The sequence below is a fragment of the Tyto alba genome, unplaced genomic scaffold, assembly GCF_018691265.1.
Source record: "Tyto alba isolate M040663 unplaced genomic scaffold, T.alba_DEE_v4.0 Super-Scaffold_6, whole genome shotgun sequence".
NCBI lineage: Eukaryota > Metazoa > Chordata > Aves > Strigiformes > Tytonidae > Tyto > Tyto alba.
The window spans coordinates 39,357,942-39,376,930 of NW_024881327.1; the positions used below are offsets into that span (position 1 = coordinate 39,357,942).

The 18,989-nt window shown below is 37.1% G+C and overlaps 1 protein-coding gene across 4 annotated transcripts in view; it reads right to left on the reverse strand.

Moving 5' to 3' along the window:
- The window catches only part of CC2D2A (coiled-coil and C2 domain containing 2A), a 67,162-nt gene that overhangs the window by 30,635 nt on the left and 17,538 nt on the right, over window positions 1-18,989 (reverse strand). For all 4 annotated transcript variants that reach the window (XR_006167034.1, XM_042808211.1, XM_042808213.1 and 1 more), the window contains exons 12-21: window positions 17,495-17,704; window positions 13,659-13,765; window positions 10,636-10,776; window positions 10,052-10,208; window positions 7,715-7,950; window positions 6,664-6,841; window positions 5,349-5,505; window positions 4,079-4,226; window positions 1,675-1,813; window positions 685-888 (exon numbers count right to left, since the gene is read on the reverse strand). Coding sequence is in view for 3 of the 4 variants with exons in the window: in XM_042808211.1 (XP_042664145.1) it covers window positions 685-888; window positions 1,675-1,813; window positions 4,079-4,226; window positions 5,349-5,505; window positions 6,664-6,841; window positions 7,715-7,950; window positions 10,052-10,208; window positions 10,636-10,776; window positions 13,659-13,765; window positions 17,495-17,704 (1,677 nt within the window). In the remaining variant the exon portion in view is untranslated. The remainder of the gene's footprint in view (window positions 1-684; window positions 889-1,674; window positions 1,814-4,078; window positions 4,227-5,348; window positions 5,506-6,663; window positions 6,842-7,714; window positions 7,951-10,051; window positions 10,209-10,635; window positions 10,777-13,658; window positions 13,766-17,494; window positions 17,705-18,989) is intronic.

An 18,989-nucleotide genomic window follows, 5' to 3' on the forward strand; every position in this document is an offset into this window, starting at 1 on the left:
TAGGGATAAAGCAGCAGTTGCCAGAATCTGAGATGATTCTGATTCTGCTAAGGCAATGAACACACTAGAATGATCCTTAGCTACACAAATTGCTAAAGAACAAAAGAATGCATGACTTAACATTAATAATAGAGTTGACATTAAAAATAATTGAAGTATGACCCAAATAAAAAAATGCATGCATTGCATTTCAGTAAGGTTATTAACAGACAGACAAGTACAGGGTAAACTAATTGGAACAATGTACTAAAACAGAAATAAATTCAACATAGCCTGTAGTAAAACATAAGAAGGTTTTAATTCTCGTTAATCATTCCTTCTAGCAGTCTCCACAGAATGGGCTCAAAAGTTAATAAGCCTAAATCTGAATTATCTCTGCATTATCTTTCTATATTTGAAGTCACTTAAAAAAAAAAAAAAAAAATCTATTTTAGAACGTTTGTTTCTACAGCAGTTGCTGTGTTTTCTTTTTCTCCTTCCACAGTGTAGCTGTGGAAATATGGCCTTGAAAGGAAACTATCTTAATTAGATTAAAATAACACTAGAAAAGACTGATGGAATAAAATTCTAATTTTTTTACATGTCAGCATAGCTGTACATTCTTGAAGGGGCAAATTGACTTAACTGCAAGTTAAATATTATTAGCATTAAAATTAGAAAAGAAGATTTCAAATAACATTCTACCTGGAAGATTTTCTCACTGATTTCTCGTTCATGCAAAGGGACTTGCTTATAGTTTCGGAACTCTGCCACCTCCCCATTTCTGAGCTGCAAGAGTCGGAATCTCTTTGATCTATTAAATTCCTCATCAGAAACAAAATTAAATTCTTGCTGCAACTGTTCCAATCTGAAGAAATCAGGAACCCGTGCCTCTCCACTTGTAGCAACCTAAATTAGTCAAAAAAATTATTCACCTTTTCATACAACGTAACAAGTCTGTGAAATAACTTTTTGTAAGTCTTACGTGCATATTGCAAGGATGTTCATTTCAAGCAAAAGCAATAGAGATGGATCAAACAGAGACTGAAACACTAAGTGTTTTAAAGTAGGCTTTTGTTGAGCAAAGTATATGAGATTATACATTTAAGGATACAATAAAATTGCATTTCCTTGTAATATAAACAACACTTTAAAGAGTAGGAAAACTACAACATAGCAGAGTAACCTAGGAAGCTGTACTGTAAAGAAAATTCATTTCCACAACCTCAGCTGTGTAAATAGCTCCTCAATTTAATGTTTAGAAAAGTCCCAACTTCTACAACACAGTAGATCTCCTTGTGCAATTCTTCCTATTTAATACCATAGAAGTACACCAGGAATACCCCTGCACTTTAAGGAAACAACAAATTCTTTTTTTTTTTCTTTTTTTCTTTTTTTTTAATTTAGAAATTAATCAGTTTGCATATTCCCATATACCTATTTTTCACCACTAGAATACTACTGAATGTATTAATAAATCATACTCATTAATAAATTGTTAACCTACTACTAAATGGATGAGCAGACCATATTTTTAGCAGACTTTTTTGCTTCTTAACACTCACACAAGTATGTCCATCACAAATTCAAATACTAAAACCTCCCTGGCATGCATGCAAATTGCCTGAGAAGGTACTGGTGACTAGGTGTTTCACAGGTCCATTAGCCCTAAAGCTCTGAAAAAAAGCCACTTACCATGATCAGCTGCATCAGAGCTGCATTGTTTGGGTCATTTGGATCAAGTTTTGCTTCCGCTGCCCACTTAGCTAGTTTCTTCATGTCAGTTAAGCCTGATGTGCCAATGGATGCAATAGCATCAATATTTTTTAAAGCACTAAAAAGACAGAATTGACAGAACTTATACCTAAGCCACATGATTTAGCAATATAAACAGCTATTTAAAACAATCGTAGAAAAAAAAGCAAAAAGCTCCCCGCAACCTCAATAGTAAATTCCGCTACACAATTCTTATTTGTAGCTATGCAACTGAGGGAATGATGAATTGTGAAGAAAGTAAAAGGGAAATATGAAGGAACTGGTAGAAGAGAACTTTTAATACAAGGTAATAAGGTGCTTATTGATACATTCACGATAGACCTACACTATTCCATGTTGCTGATTACTAGGAAGTAAGATGAAAAATTGCCTAGCACTATGAAAGTTAACAAAGTTTTGACAATCCATACTGAAAAGAACTTCTCAGATGTACAGTCCTTGCCTGCACCGTGTCTTAAATCCTGCCTTTGACCTGTCTCCCGGCTGGCTCTTTCAGACCTGCATTGTAGCCTTGGTCTCTGCCCCCTTCCCTGCTGTTTCTAGATAGACCCTGGGGCGCGATTTATCCCCTCGCCGTGCCTGGGACTGCTGCCAGCCCCCTGCTCTGCCTGTCACGTTCAGCTCCTCTAAGACTGCACGCCGGCTGTCGAGGACACTGCCTGTGCTGGGACACCCTGGCAGCCTTCTCCCTCATGGTGCAGCCCTGCTTTTGGTCCTCCCTGACTCTACGAGTCCCAGCTCCACTCCTTTGGATACTCCTGCTTACTTCCTTGTATTCACAGTAGACAAGGAAGTATAGCAGGTATTCTGGAGGCCATTTGTACACTGACTTGCTGGCCAGGCTTCTGGTAACTTCTTGCAAAAGCCAGCCCTCAGGCCCCACCACTACCAAAATCTTGCCATGTAAATTCAGTACACCAGGACATGGATGTTATTAGCCAAATATCACTAAAAGGTGGATGTTGCCCCTTCTTGTTACATGTGCTAATCTGAGTCTTTGTTCTCTACTTATCTGAATATTTTCAAGAAAGCTTTAAGAATTTATGGATCTTTCTCACACTTGGTTAGAATCAGCCAAATATCCAGCAGTTACTGGAGCAGCAGATGAAGTGTTAACTTCAAGGTTCTATCTTCAGGTACCAGTCTTGAACAAATTCACACTGAATCACAATTGTGATGAAAAGCTAATGAGCAGCAAAAACTAACTTTAGGCATGAAAATCCTGTCTCTGTTTTCACAACAGACAATGGGAAGTCACAAAGGGCTGTTAATCTCTAGAGGGTGAATCAAAGAGTGTTTTACCAATAACTTCCTTCTGAAATTTCCCATTTTTCCATTTACTACAGCAATTAGTCTCTCAAGTTTAAAGTTAGCCTTTGGGAATGCATCCTCATGTTTTAATCTCATGCTATTCTAGTATCATTGAAATCGGGTTACTCGTTTGCTGATCAACAAATTACTCTAACCGCTACAGCTTGGGTCAAAAATAGTAACAGAGTGATTTAGATGCCAATGCCTAGACTCCAAGTTAAAAAAATCTGACAGAATTTAATCAGCTGGAAGAGCTAGTTGGTCAGTGTTAATAAGTATGGGAAAACCCGTAAGGCTTTACAGTGAAGTTACCTGAGGACATTACAAAAGCAGACTTTATGTATCATCTCCTTGACCTTACTGGAATTATATAAAAGCAACAAAATGGACAAATAATCTACAATACGTAACTTGCAGCCACAGGGAAAATTAGATTGTTTTGAATGGAACAATAAACTCATTTCTGCAGGTCAGCAGGCCTGTTGGAGAAAAACGGGCCTGTTTCTGATGGAGAAAAATCATGAAAGAGTATTATCTTGGAATGATCCAACAGATGAGAATTTTTCACTGATTAATTCACTAACAGTGCCAAGATCCATACTAACTTCTACTTCTTTCAGAGTGCAATTTTTAATCACTAATCACAGAAAAATCATTTAAAGCACATGTCCCAGTAGCCTCCCCAAATGCACTTCAGCTAAGAAAGAGCTGAAGCTTCTGTTCTCATCAAAATTACAGGAAAGTTTCTTGCCAATATATACGTCTTCTATTAGAATATTATAAAAGTGAGTTAATTGGCTTGAGTTTAATATTGTCAATAAATAATATACTAAAAGATAAAATTTCTACCTAAAATCTTTTTACCATTAACATGTATCCTAAGATATCTGCAGGGGGTTACAGTGCAAAGTAAAATAACTAAACTTAAGGAAAAAGATTATGAAAGCCTATTTTTAAAAAATACTAGTATAATCAGTTTCTCATGAATCAGTGAAAATTCCTATCATATTACCTTGGAATTCCCATGTTTTGCTGAGATATTGGAGGAATTAAGGGGATTCCTTTCTCTCCAACTGCCCAAGAGACACTATTGGATACTTTCCCAGAGGTCATTAAAGTCATTTTGTTGCTACCATCAGCTTCAAATGAAAAGGACACACCTATCAAGGGGGAAAAAAAACCCAAAGTAGTATACATATGTATTGAAACACAACGTCTCGACATCTTTAAAAATACTTGATGAAAATAAGTAATCAAATAACCTGTGCCTGCATATAAATGGCGCAATGTGAAACAACTTGATTGTGCTTCATGCTCTGGGGAAGGACTCTGCTCTACGAAAGGAATGCAAGATTCCATTCCATCTACAGAAAGGCTTTCCATTTGGGTTGGAAGGAAAGGCTAGGCCTTGAAAACTATGCAAAAGGCTTATCTTCACAGATGCACACTATTTAATGTTTCTGGTAGTTTTCAGATTCAGTATACTGCTATTAATGAAACAGAAATTCAGAGCCAAAAGAATTATGCATGACTGAAAAGTCACTCCTAAAGCTTTGTGATACACAATTGTATATACAGTTATGGTCAATGTCATTTACACTCACATTTGTTGTAATGACTTTTTGACCACATTTCTTTCCTCCACAGCTTTTTATCTACTATTCTGCTTTAGCTTGACCTGTATTTCATATGTGGCAAATTTATGCAAGTCGATAATCTTGTAATGCTGTTCAAACTTACTATATCAACTTGAGAGTTCCACATGCTGCTATACATTATTCTTGTTACCCCTTTTTCCTATCTCTCGTTTTATCTTTCTGAAGTCCCAGGGATAAAATGTTACAGGTTGTCAACAAAGCAAATAGGAAGACAAAAAATTACTCTGCGTATACACTTATACAGCCAGTTCTTCAGTGGTTTAAAACATTAAAATCACTGGAGCTATACTGATTAATACCATCTTCTTGCTCTGCAGAGTCAGAGGCCTGATTACTTAAATACTAAAAAAACCCAAACACTTTCTATAGCTAGTAGAGCTCCACTAATACTACAAGCCGAATAATAAACACACACATTTTTATTATATAGCTTAAAATTAATAAGAAACAATAATTCCATAGTAAAATTTAACAGTAAAAATCCTGACTATTTTATACAATTCAGTTACATAAGCCGCAAACGCTCTTAAGAGAATTTACTCTGAAATTCGCACCAGACTGTTACCGCTACAGGGTTTTAGCAAAATGAAAAACACAGAACTGAAAAAGACGGATAGTCCCTACCACTCCCAACTCCTTCATGGTCCAACGTCACACGCTGATTGCTGCTGAACTCTATTTCTTCCATAGGAGCACTGCCTGTCAGAATTGTAGTCTCAGGAACAGGTATGAACACTTCAGCCAACAAGGTGGTACTGCTCATACCCATTGTTTCATATATCTAGAAAAAAACATGATGATAGTAAAAAATTTATACATGTATTCATGAGAAGTTAAAAACGTTTTGTGGGGTATTTGGACAAAAGTTTTTACTATGACTTAATCATGAAATAATTCATTTGAGGCAACTGTATTAATTTACTTTCTAAAATACTCAATTAGCAGACATTTCAGCTACCAGCAGCTAACTTGGTCTGAATTCTTCTTAAAAGTACATCCTCTTCACCTTTCTAATGCACCTGAGATTAGTATGACAAACTCTAGACTCTGAAGAGCATCGCTGTACAAAATGCAAGTGCTTGTGACAGTCACTGGCATAAGGTGAAGACACCAGAGGGATTCTGCCTCACTAATTCCCCCTTACAGCAAAAGGCAGGGTAAGGCACACAGTCCCCATTCTGGCAGGACTGCAGGCTGCTTCCCTCTTTCCTGGCCAGCTGCAGGCTCAGAATGCTGTGAGTGATTTCTCCATTCAGATATTTTTAATCCAAGATAGCATTCTTTTTCCCTTTCAATTTGCGTGTTACATAAATGGAGCAGGCACGGGGTATATACCCTTCCCTGAATGACCAGTGGTAAGTTACTGAAGAGGAAAAGTCATCGAACAGGAAAAGTAGGATCCTGACCATGCTCCTTTTATTGGCTCTGAAAATTATTAATGTGACTCATTAATTCATACATGGAATGGGGGTAGGGGTGGTTTGACTTAACTGCATTGTTGATCAAGTCAAGTGCAATTATGGACATTACTAACAATGAATTTCTTACCCCTCTCCAGCAAACACTATGACAACTTTACTGTGTGGACAATAATGTTTTAAGACCACCATTTTGGCAAGTTTTTCTGCAACATAAATCAGTTCTTCTAAAAATAAGAGGCTGCTCTACTAACATATTTATTCATGTGTCCCAATTATTTAATTTCCCCCATGCAGCCCATATGTTTTATATATACATACACATATATAAAAGCACAAGCAAAGTTAAAGGTTTGTGACTGGGGAAGCAAGGAAGGGGTATAAGATTGATGATTTACAAAGGGTCTTTTGCAGGTTTTTCAGTCTTTACAACACTGCCACAGAGCAAAATACAAACATTACAGGAGTAATTACATTTCGTATCATCTTTTTATAAGTTACTATGAGCAATCATTATCTACCTGTAGTTTCAAACTCTCTGGCCAGTTGAATATTTGTAAATTGAAAATCTGTCCAAAGTGAACTCTGAAATCTGAACTTATTGGTCGGGTAACAGTCCTTGATACTTCTTTGGAATTGAAAAGGACTTTTATAAATGCAGAACGTTTCTTCACATCTTCTCGTCGCAAAACTTCTGCTCTGTAAATATGTCAAACAAGCCGTCATATAATTTTTAATAACATTTTTATTCTTTGGTTATTTTTTAGTGAGAATCTGATTCCTTGAGGGGAAACAGAAGCCACTAAATAAAGACACTATTCTTCTAAAAATGTCACTACACAGGAATCACTAAAACTATTATTTAACAGTTGTTTTATCTTCTCATGAATATAAAATGATTTAAAAATGAACAGGTCAAGTTTTAGATTAACTAAAGCCAGAGTTATTTAGGGAAACAAAATCCCCTTCTACTCCCTTCCTCCAAAGCACAACATATGATACCAAATTGAGTTAAGATTTTGAAGTCTTTAGAAGTTAAGAGTAGAACAGCCAAGAGATATTCCTTGATGAGGCTGTTTGCTGAGTAAGTACAAAACAAAGCAGTGTTTAAATAACTAAAATATGCCAGATGTGTATTATATTGCCTGTGTAGATGTGGAAAGTAACACAAACAAGTAAATTTATTTATTTTATCCACACGGAAATCTCTGGTTTACTATGTGATTTCTTTACTTTACATGGTGTAAAGGAATTGCTAGTGAGAGTGATACTGCCAGAACTGACCTAGGCTCTACACTGAAAACAACTTCTTCATACACAACTGTTCTATGCAGATGCTAAAGGAACATCAATAGGTTCAAAGGGAATGTGCAGACATGTATTCTCCAAGCCCACTATATACAAGGTTATATGTGACTTGAAAATGAATAGTTTTATCAGCTTCAGAAGCCGAAGTTTTATCATTAGGCTAAACAGAATGCTGAGCACATGCTTCTGAAGTTGTACAATCAATCAATAAATAACAGCAGAAAATTACGAACAAAGTAATTTGCACACCAACATTTATCTTACCGAGGACACAGCTCAGTTGGAGTTACACTTCCTGACAGGACTAGTTCAGGAATTAGAACAGGCTCTCCAGGTTTCCTTCTGCAGTTGTCAGCTTTTTCTCTAACTTGCTGCTCTATTTCCAGGCTGTTGGCCATTTTAGGTAGGATGGGTTTTACACGTTCCTCAACAAGATCATAATCCTCTACCGATTCTTCTTCTCCATGACTGTCTTTTTTCTTCTTTTTCTTCTTGGACTTCTGCATATAAAAATAATTGTGTTCTTCCTCAACTTGTTTCAATCAGTAGAGTTTTTTTCTCTTGTTCTCTTGATTCACAAGTGATAAACATGTATGAGAAATTACTATAATTTTAAAACCACCACACACAAAAATAGGATTTCTCTCATTCTATAGTATTACTTCAGATTCAGAATTCAGCAGTGCATTCCATTCATATGCTTCAAAAAAACCCCACATTTATTTAACCTTCTCAACCAACTTACAAAATAAACGCGTTTCTTGAACATTCTGGCTAGCAACTGACTTCTCATTTAGCCTGAGCTACCATGCGCATTCTCCTAGGAATGAAGGAAGGTTACTCAACCAGTAGACACAGTTCTTTGAAATGTATTGTCTGCATACACATACAAAGAGAATGCACACGTGCCACAAACTTTGGAACACGAGCTTTTTAGCTTAGCATTATTTTTAGCATGAGCAGAATGATCTCCTCCCTTCCTCTATGACAAACAGAAGAATAAACATTCAGACTACCACATTCCCTTTCAGCATCTCCTAAACTGCAGAACTCTAGTTTTTATGTGCATGTCCAGCTTTAAACAACTACACGCAAGTTCCTCCTTCCACAGACTTACAGATTACTCCGAAGTACAGCTTGCTTGGAAGCACGAGCCACTTTATTATTTAAGATGCCATAAGCAAAAGAGGCGGAGGTGAGGAAAGCAGAGTTTCTCCTCAGTAACTGAAGTATTTAGCCAAACAACTTGTTCACATATTTTATTCATAAATATTGTTTCTTTCTTGGCCTAATTTTATATTACCCTTTTTGTTCTTGTATTTCCTTTAAAATTTACCTAGTTTCTTCTACCTCCAGTGTCTTCCTTCAATTTATGGGATCTGTGCTAGTAAGACACCACCAGCAGTGATTAACCAAAGTAGTAAAATAAAATAAAGCATTTCTGGGCATGAAATGAAGTTCTGTGTACTACATTTCACACTAAAAGGAAAGAAGCACAGTCATCTCAGTCTCGACAGTTTGCAACTAACACAATAAAAAGATGCTGAGAGCAGCTTTGGCTGGAACCACCCCCATGGTATTTGTGGAGGCATAACTGTCTAGAAGTAGATGAACAGTTCCCATTAGGATCAATGCTCAAGACTATCTGCCTTCATTTTAAAGAAATTACATTTATTCATCTTATCCTACAAATGAATTGACATGGTACTAATGAGTCATGTGCCCACTTATGTTCCGCTAACAGGAATTTCCAGTGTTTGCAGATCAGCTTCCCCTCACACATTTTAAGTGCCTTCCATACATACTGCATGTATGTGAAAAAACTTTCCATAAAAGTATCAGCAGATGCACTAGATTATTGAAAAGTGTATTTGAAGCATTTCCTTAAACTTTATTTTGCATTGGTATCCAAAAAAACTAGTGTTCAGACTGGGCAGTAATTATATTCAAGTACAATCACCATTACCCTGAGGCATCCAGTGCACTGCCACCTAACTACAAAAGCAAGTCTGATTTTGCTGGCACTGCCACAGACTACTTCAAAGATCATCCTGTTGCAGCGTACTGTTCTAGCTCCTGTACTGTCAATATCCTCTTGAAGCACAGCTGAGAACTTAACTACAGTACAGATGATTAGCAATAAAGCTTTTCAGAGGTAAAAGGCTAGCATATTAACTAAACTGTTCAGTTTTGGGACATTCCTGACCATAAATTAAGATGAGATGACATCAACTGCTTGTTCATTAGAAACACCTCATAATTATTTTTCTTCACCGCTCACACACACACAAAATTAATCCATGTTTTTACTTTGCAAGGACATGAATTTAATGGAAATGCTGCAAAATTATTAAATGTAAAGAACTGCTGAAGTGCTGAAAATCAATAGCAAGAAGACAATGCTCTGCAAAATCCTAGCAAATTTTCATTAATTAACAATTAATTTACTAACAAATTCTAAGTAGAAAGACTGTATCCAAACACATTATAAAATTTATGCATAACTATGCTGAAACTGATTTTTTTTTCTGTATTAGGAAGACAAAATTTCAACACATTTAGTAATAATATTTTTTGTGAAACTGAATGATTTAAACAAACCTGTGTCTTCTTCCAGGATTTCCACTCTTGTAGCTCAGTTTTATACTCCTCCATTTTCTTTTCATATTCTTCCATACATTCTTCTAGTAATTCACTTATCTCAGCCTGAATTTCTGCTTCGTATGCTTTTTCATCTAATTTCTGATCAACCTCTTCCCTTCAAAACAACAGTTATCAATACGTTGTATAAATTAACATAAGGGCTACAATTAAGTCTGTAATATATAACATAAGTCTACTTCTCTGTGAATTAGTTTCATTATATCAAAAGTGTGTTCTGTTTAAAAATACTAGCATAGATAGTTTAAGAGTTGATAGCAGATAGTTACTATACAGAATGAATACAATTATTTTTTCTTTATACGTTATCCTGTAGAAATTCTTTTCTGTTACAGTAATTACTTCTTGTTTCAACCTTCCTTCCTCCCCAAACTCAAACACAATGACAGACCCAACCAGTTCCAGACACTATCCAGACTCTTACTTTTGCACCCTCACAGCAAAATTGTAAGTTCCCAAACTGACTATCTTATTAAAACTCCACTGCTGGCAAATGTAGTACAAAAAGTGTTATCAAAACATACTTCCTCAAATAAAGTTTCATGGGTGTGTTAGTAAACTTCTGAAAGTCACGGAGGGATTTAATTTGTTTCCAAACTTTTATAATGGTCTTAAGCAACATTCTGTCTTTTTCTTGTTCAGCATCACGAAGTCTTCTGGTTTGCCTAGAAATATATATACATATGCACAAAATCAGAGTTGGGTAGCTCAGTGTATCAATAGAATGAAAACTTGCAATACCAAAAGCCAAGTGATGTGGGTTGCAATTTGATTGATGGCTGCAGTGGTTTAAATCCAAGGATCATAAAACCCAGACTTGAAGATGGCAGGATTTGATTTCCTTCTGTACTCCAATCTCTTGCATTTTGGGCAATCTGAATTCAATTATAGTTCATTCTCTAGAGATCTCAAAGTTTTCTGAAATGCTTATTACAGCTGTACATCATTAAAAACATTCTAGAGTCAATTCATGTAAACAACAGCCCATGAAACCTAATCTACTGCTATGAAGTAATACTTATTACAATTGTACATTACAAAATATGTTTTAAACTTAACATGCTTCCAGCTCCAGTAAAAAGGTCTTGCAGAGATGAAGTAATGTAGTAATGTATGAAGTAATGTAAGGCTTTTGACAGCCCTACAAGATTCTTAATATAAACAAAATTAACAAGGCTTTTTTTTTTCCCCTCGGAATTGGTATTTCACATTTCCATCCTCTAATTTGTTTATAAAAGATCTATTCATTAGCACTTTTAATGACCAAAACACACTTCCGATGTAAATGTCCCTGCAGCACAAGTACAGACTGTTTCCAGTACTATCTTGGTAACTAAACATGCCTAGTAAAAATAATGGGATTTAAAAAGACAAGAAAAAAAAAAAAAAAGGTGAACTAACACATTACTACTTATACTATTCAGAGAATGTGGAAGGCAGGGAGGCTGAGTTAGAGCTGAGAGAAGAAATCTATCATACATTATTTAAAAGCATAAGCAAATTTAGTAAAAACAATAAACAAAGAAGAAATACAGACTTTCCAGAATGCAATATGAGTAACTTCTGCACTTCATTAGCTAGCAGTTTGAATATTACTTATTCATGCAGTTTATCAGCCTTTTCTTCTCTGTCTACCAGATGAACCTAGAAGACAAAGCTTAAAGACATGAAGAACACACAGGTCAGTAATTACACTTATCGAACGTATTCGATTTGGAAGCCGGACCTTTCAGTAGAGAATAACCTCTGCTAAAACACATCATGAGCCTGAAACCTGCAATCCACAGCATACATTGGCTTCCTCCTCAGCAAACATGGACAATAGGACTGAAATTGCTAATTTGCAAACGTTTTCTGTATTCAGATATTTCTTCCTCAAACTGATAGAAAACTACAGGTCCGATCTTCAGACAGCAAAGGGTACACATCAGTTATGTTTACTGGAAGGTGGAGGAAACAATTAGATTATTTTCCACGCTATATTCTCTTTGTATCTGTAATTTCTCATGAGTGTACCACATAGACCATAAGGAAAATGCAATGTTAAAAGAGAGACAAGCCAGGTCAGATGTTTTTACCAACATATGCAGTCCAAGTTAGAATTAAACACCATGACAGTAAAAATTCCTGAGCCCATCGGAGCCTCATATGTATAACAGCTTCCAACAACAGAGCTGTAGCCAGAAAGAAATTACAGATATGAAAAGCCATAGAATAATCCTAGCCAAGCTCATCTCACATTACTTACGCAACACTGATCTCACTGATTTCAGCTGAGTTTCTCCTGATTCATAATAGTGTGACACTAAACTAAAGCACTCAAGACCTAGAAAGACACTTAAGATACCCAGAAGGAATATTGTATCTAATTAGAATTAACCATCAAACAAGCCACAGGGTTGGTGCCAAAATCCAAGAATCTCATTCCCACAGTGAACTTTCTTATTACTATTCTCATCCTTTCCCTGGTGAGAGGTCCTGTGTTCAAGATACTGTATGGTAACTGCACATCTTCTGCTCCTAGTCCTCTAGTAGATGTGTTAAGAAAATATTAATAAAAGCTACTGCTTTTTCAAAGGAAGGCTTTGTCCTTCAGTATAAAATAGTACATTATAGATTTCTATATGTCCTGCACAAATACCAATGTATTACAAGACAGTGTACTTGACGGATGAATATCTGAAGAAGCAATTCCCAAACTAAGAGTAGTGAGTGGATGTGTAAGTGTAAAGAGATGTAGATCTCAAGGCTGAAAGTAGAATTGTTATTAAAAAATTCTGATTTTTTAAAAATATTGTATTATCATGTGACCCATTACATCAGTCTAAACTTCTGTTTATTTAAATTAATACATTATTGCCTACTTTCAAATTCTGAAAAACTTTCAGATTTTTATTAGGCATCTATTAGTTAAAGGGCTGTTCAGTGTGGATCTCCAAAATTACTTAATTTTTATTATACTGCTTATACTTACAGCTCACAATTGTCCATCTGCCAAAAATAACACTAACTTTCACTAGCAAACCAAAAACTGTAATATATTTTTACTGCCCAGTTACTATCCAAGAACAATAACTGTAATCTTGCAAAACAAAAATCTACCATTTTATGTATATTAACCCATTGGCAAAAGTATGGCCAAAAATACTTAAGAATGGGAAGTGAATCAAGAACACTTGTGTAATGAGGAAGAAGATGGACAAACTAGCTTTTTTGTCATTTCAAAAAATTACATCACTTGCACTGTTGTGAGAGCTTCATGCATGCAACTGATGTCTACTGAAACTCTGATTAAATTTTAACTGCGAAACACACCAGTAAATAGTTATTAAGTAATTAATAAAAGGTAATCAAATTATTCCACCTTTGAATCAAGATTTCAGCCTAGGCTATATTTTCTTCATATTTTTTTTTACTCATCAGTAAGAACTCTTAAGCCCTCAAAATTCTTGTAGAGCTATTTACAGAAGAATTCCAAAAGTAAGCATGGAAAGGAAAAAAGAAATACAGTTTTTAAAAAACAATGTTTTAATGAATCCATACCCACCTGATCTCAAATTTGTATTCAGGTATGCTCTGTTGTGCCACGGGTCTAGGAACACCATCATCACCACCGTCTATACTATATTGCACAGCATTCCTCAAAGCATGCAGCTTAAACAAACAAACAAGCAATTAATAGATGGTTTGACATTTATAAGGCATACAGTGTAATGCACCTTGACATGAAAGAGTTAGTTACTACGTAACAGAAAACTCTGAATTGTCTTGAATCTGTATTTACAGGGTTTTTGCCATGTCTGTGAGGTGCTGATTCCTGAAGATGAAATTCTGATTAGGATCCCTGGACATATGGGAGAGATTTACCAACTTTGATTCACTGTGACAGATCAAGGGCAAAAGACTGATTGTCCTAGGTTTGAGTGAGTGGTGGGGTTTTTTGGTGGCAGGGGAGGGGACTATAGGGGCGGCCCCCTGTGAGAAGCTTCTTGAAGCTCCCCCAGCTCCAAGTCAGCTCCACCTCTGCACCAAAACCGAGCCAATCAGCTGCGCCTCTGTGATAATGTATTTAAGAAGGGAGGTGGTGAGGAGGAGAGGGACTTGTGAGGAGGAGTTGCAGCAGATGCGTGAACACCAAGGTCAGTGGAGGAAGAGAGGAAGAAAGGAGAGGGGAGGTGTGCCGGAGCAGAGACCCCCCTGTATCCTGTGGTGAGACAGCAGGGCGGCCCCCCCCCGCCACCCATGAAGATCTACAGTGGAGCAGACACTGATTTATGGCCTGTGTTCTCTTTCGCATGGATGATCAAGGCGTCTGTGCCTGAAGAAGGCCGGGGTCTTATGGGAAAAGGTAGCCCCGCTGTTGTAGTTCAGTGCTGGGAGTATTGCAGCATGAGGGAGTGTCCCACGCCAGAGCAGCTCAGGAAGGGCTGCAGCCTGTGGGAGGGACTCATGTTGGAGAATGTTTGTGGAGAACTGTCTCCTGTGAGAGGGGGACCACAATGGAGCAGGGGGAACAAGTTCCAGAAGCTCCCCCCACCGAAGATGTAACAAGCAGCAGCACTGACTGCACTCCCCATTCCCTGCCCCTGTGCCACTGGAGGGAGGAGGTAGAGATATTAGGAGCAGAACTGAGCCCAGGAAGAAGGAAGGGTTGGGGGGAAGGTGTTCTCAAAATATGGCAATGCTTCTCACTGTCCTACTCTGTTAAGTGTTTTTAGTGTCTGTAATAAATATATGTTCTTTTTTTCTTCCCCTAACGAGTCTGCCTTTTGCTCATGACCATAATGGGTGATTTGCCCCTCCTGGTCCTATCTTGAATCCCAAGCATGGCTCATCTGTCCATTCTCATTGCTGGGAGAGATGGGATGTGTGAGTGGCTGCTTGGTACTCAGTTGCCCTCTGGAGTTCAAACCATGAGACTGATCTAAAGATTATTGTGAAAGCTTGGGAATCAAAGGGGTGGGTAGGAGTGGGGCGGAAGGGGAAGGAAAAAAAAAGGGGGGAGGGGGAAGAAAAAAAAGAGTCTGCCAAAAAAAATCCACCTTCTATAAAAGGGTTTTTTGGGTGTAGGAAGGGCCACTAGAGGTAACCCTAGAAAAACAATAACCAGTAAAAATGAGCGGACTGTGGTTTTGATGAGTACCTCACAGAAGCTGGGCACCTTGCAACAAAGCATTTAAGCATAACATATTGCATGTAGCAACTGGAAGAAGGTCTAAGGATGAGACAGAATTGGGAACAATGGTACAGTTCAAATGCACTTCTGAAGACATACTGTCAAGGCAAGAGGCCACCCCTTCAACTACGTTTTGAAGACAGGCATCAAATGATTACATGGAAGATGGACACCTAGTTTACTAGAATACAAAAATATACATGGCTGTAAAGACAAGAGAATGTATAGGCTAGGAGAAGAGAGAAAAGTAAGAAACAGCAGGAGCATAGAAACTAAAATTTTAGTTATTATATTGCTGTAGATCTCCTTAAGGATAATACTGAACATGAAACCAGAATGGCCAATGGCAATGCAGGAGACAAAAGCAACTACATCCAAAGAAGAGGCAATGAAATTACAAATCCAGAAGCAAAGACTTTTTTGAACACATCTATCAAACTGGAGAGACAATATAACTGGAGAGGAGGAAACATACAGCTGAAAATGCACATGGGCAACCACAAAATGAAACTCACTGGTATAAAAAAAAGGAGTTGAAAGACATTTTGAAACAAAGAATAACTGCACACATGGAAAGCTGCTAGTACCATCTGGGGCACAGAGGATATTTTATGAAAGGAGACAGAAAGTGCAGTTTCCTTATCCTGCCAAAACGAGGACTGAAAGGTGATATATTTTAAGATACAATGAGCAGGCATCAGAACTGGATAAGAAGTCCACTGGGACGTGGTAGGGAGGGAGGGGAAAAGGGAAGAGGAGTTCTTTACGCTTAAGAACAATTTGGCTGCAACCATCTGGCCATTAAATAATGACTGTTACAGGAGGCAGGTTTTAAAACTGCCTGTCAGTGGCAGAATGGTGGCTAAAATATCTAACTATTAAAATCCATTTATGAAAAATATATTATGCAGTTGCCTACGATACTGGCAAAGTATTGTGGAAAGACTCAGGAAATCTCTTCCACACATAGGTTCCTGTTATACAGGCATGGAGAACCCAAACGTTCTATTTCACTGTTTCAGGGAAAACTAGAGCAAATCCTTCAAAAGTAATGACAGACTACAGTATACCAAATAATTATTTTGAGGCATTGTGTGAAATATTTGTCCATCATCAGAGCAATAACATAATGCTTTATACCAAAATTCATAAGTATCTGTACATCACCTAGAGACCCTCATTACACTAATATAAAAATAACCTTGATTACAATGATTATTTTTCCCTTATAATAGCCCCTTAAGGTAGAAAATTGTCATCGCCTTTAACTTACAGAAATCTGAATTTATATGTACTTACTAATCAAACTAATTCTTAACAGCTCTACTACATAGAGCTATCACATACCGCAATATTTACCTCACATTTCTAAAGAATTGTAATCCTTTCAGATTTCAAAAGCATTTTAAAATGTTTAAAAAAATATTCTTGTGTGCCCTGATGATACCAGAATGGTACTAACCATGCCTAATATTCATGTACAATTTTACACCAGAAAAGACCACTACCATTACTTCTAATGTACAGATGGAGGAATGGGGATGGTACACAGAGTGTAACCAGCCCAGTCAAGGTCATCCAGCAAGTCAGTAATGGAGCCAATGAACAGAAGAGTCTACGTTCAGTCCAGGGTTTTGCCATGTCACAAGAGTGACACAGTAAATGTGTCAGCAGTGTGCATTTAAACCACAGTATCTGTCACAGATAAATACCTGGAAATGGGTCATCAACTTTTGTAGAGTTTGGTGAAATTAAAATGCTTCCTTTTAATTTTAGTCAACAACTGAGACTGAACTTCACTAACTTCCCTCCATCCTTGAACACTGTCTATTGCTGCCTGCCTGTCAGAGCTGCTGTACACAATCCTGCTATGTCTTATCTGTTGTTCACTGGAAAACATTATGGATACTCTAAGGAATATTATGTAGATGTTACTGTATTCCAAAAATTATATTTCCTTTATCTCAGAACCTGCACAGAGTTCACTTTAAGTAGAAGATCAAAGAGATTCATCATCTTAAAAATGCAGTTCTGCACTGAATACACAGCAACCTAGGTGAAATACTTAGTTTTTTACCTTCTGACAAAATGCCATTCAGTACATTCAATTAGAATTTCATCACTCTACTCTGAAGAAACAAATTCAACTTCTACTTTACACTGTCACATCTTTATCTCAATAAACCATGACAATGGAATAGAAATACCTTGTCTGTGAGAAGTTTGGTAAGATTCTTCTGTTTTCTTGCTAAATACTGATCATATAATTGAGCCAATTTAGCTGCTAACACATGCTCACGGCTAAAACAGGGATGATGGGTGAATATCAGTCCAGAAATATCAATATCCAATTGGAATGGCCCCTGAAAATCTCCAGGTCCAACAAGATACTGATTGGCAGCTGTCATTTTTATTGCCTGAAAATAAAAAAAAGAATAAAATGGATTTACAAGCCCCAACAGCACTGCCTACAACTAACTACTGAGTCTTAAACTGGAAAGGCTTCTGTGGTAACTTCTTTGCTATACTGACAAGTGGGTGGCATAAAACCACCATGGGTATTCTACACAACAGATTTTTGACAGCCCATATGAAGCTGAAATAAGAAGTCATCTGCCTGTACTGCAAGTTTTGCTGAGCAATGAAGACAATGAAATTGAATTGGAAAAAGAAAAGCCTGCTAGTTCTCTTTTTACCTGTTTATTTGGTATCACTTTATTTTCTCTTAGAGCTGAGCTCTAAGTTAAACAGTCCAGCTCTCTAAGAGAGCAACTTTCCTTGTAGACCATTTGGATTGTGCAGAAGAGGAAATATGTTATTTGCTTCCCCATTCTAAGGTCAGGGAAATTCGCACCAGCAAAGCCCAATGAAAGCTTTAAGCAACAAAGCTTAAAGACTCTGCTTCAACCTGCTGCAACCGAAGTGCAATCATGGCTTATATCCGCAGGTTACTGAAATCAGAAGAGAATTAGCAGTGCTTCCCACCTGCCTGTTGCTGCTCCCCTCTAAGAATTCTTCAGAAGAGATTAATCAGAGATATTCTGTTACCATAAAAGATGGAGTTGTTAGTTAGGTAGTGTTCACTGCAGCCCCTTTGTAAGAACTGGAAAAAGGGGGATTGAGAGGGGAATTCAGCTGTTGCATAGCTCTTTTACAGGACTGGTACAAATGGTCACGAAACGCACTTAAGTCCATCTGATCCTTCCACAGTTGGTTTCTCATGAAAATTTTTAATATGACATAATCTGTCATAAAAATGACAGCTCTGAATTCCTTATGCTTTGACTATACTTCTGCCCATAAAGTACCCCTAAGCTTAACGTCTTACTTTCAACAATGATTTGGGTAGTTACATGTCAATCACATAAATTTCGTGTCTTTGAAACATAAGCTCTCTTGGCCTATCTTTATTAAGATCTAAGCACCAACCTCCTTTCCTGTATGCAGAAACAACCTGCATAGATCTGTGCTGCTGGGTGTATCCTGAGAATTGTGTATTTGTAACCAGAATCAATTAAAGGGCAACATTCAAATCTGTATCAACAGCAGCAGACAGAAACACTTGTGCGTCCCAAAAGAGCAATCTACTTTAAAGTCTAAAAAGTCACAGTTTTTCCAAGGGGGTAATAGAATGCTAACAAGCAGAACAATTAAAGCTTGTTTAAGGGTTTTAATTGAAACTTATTTTGATTTGTTCTGACT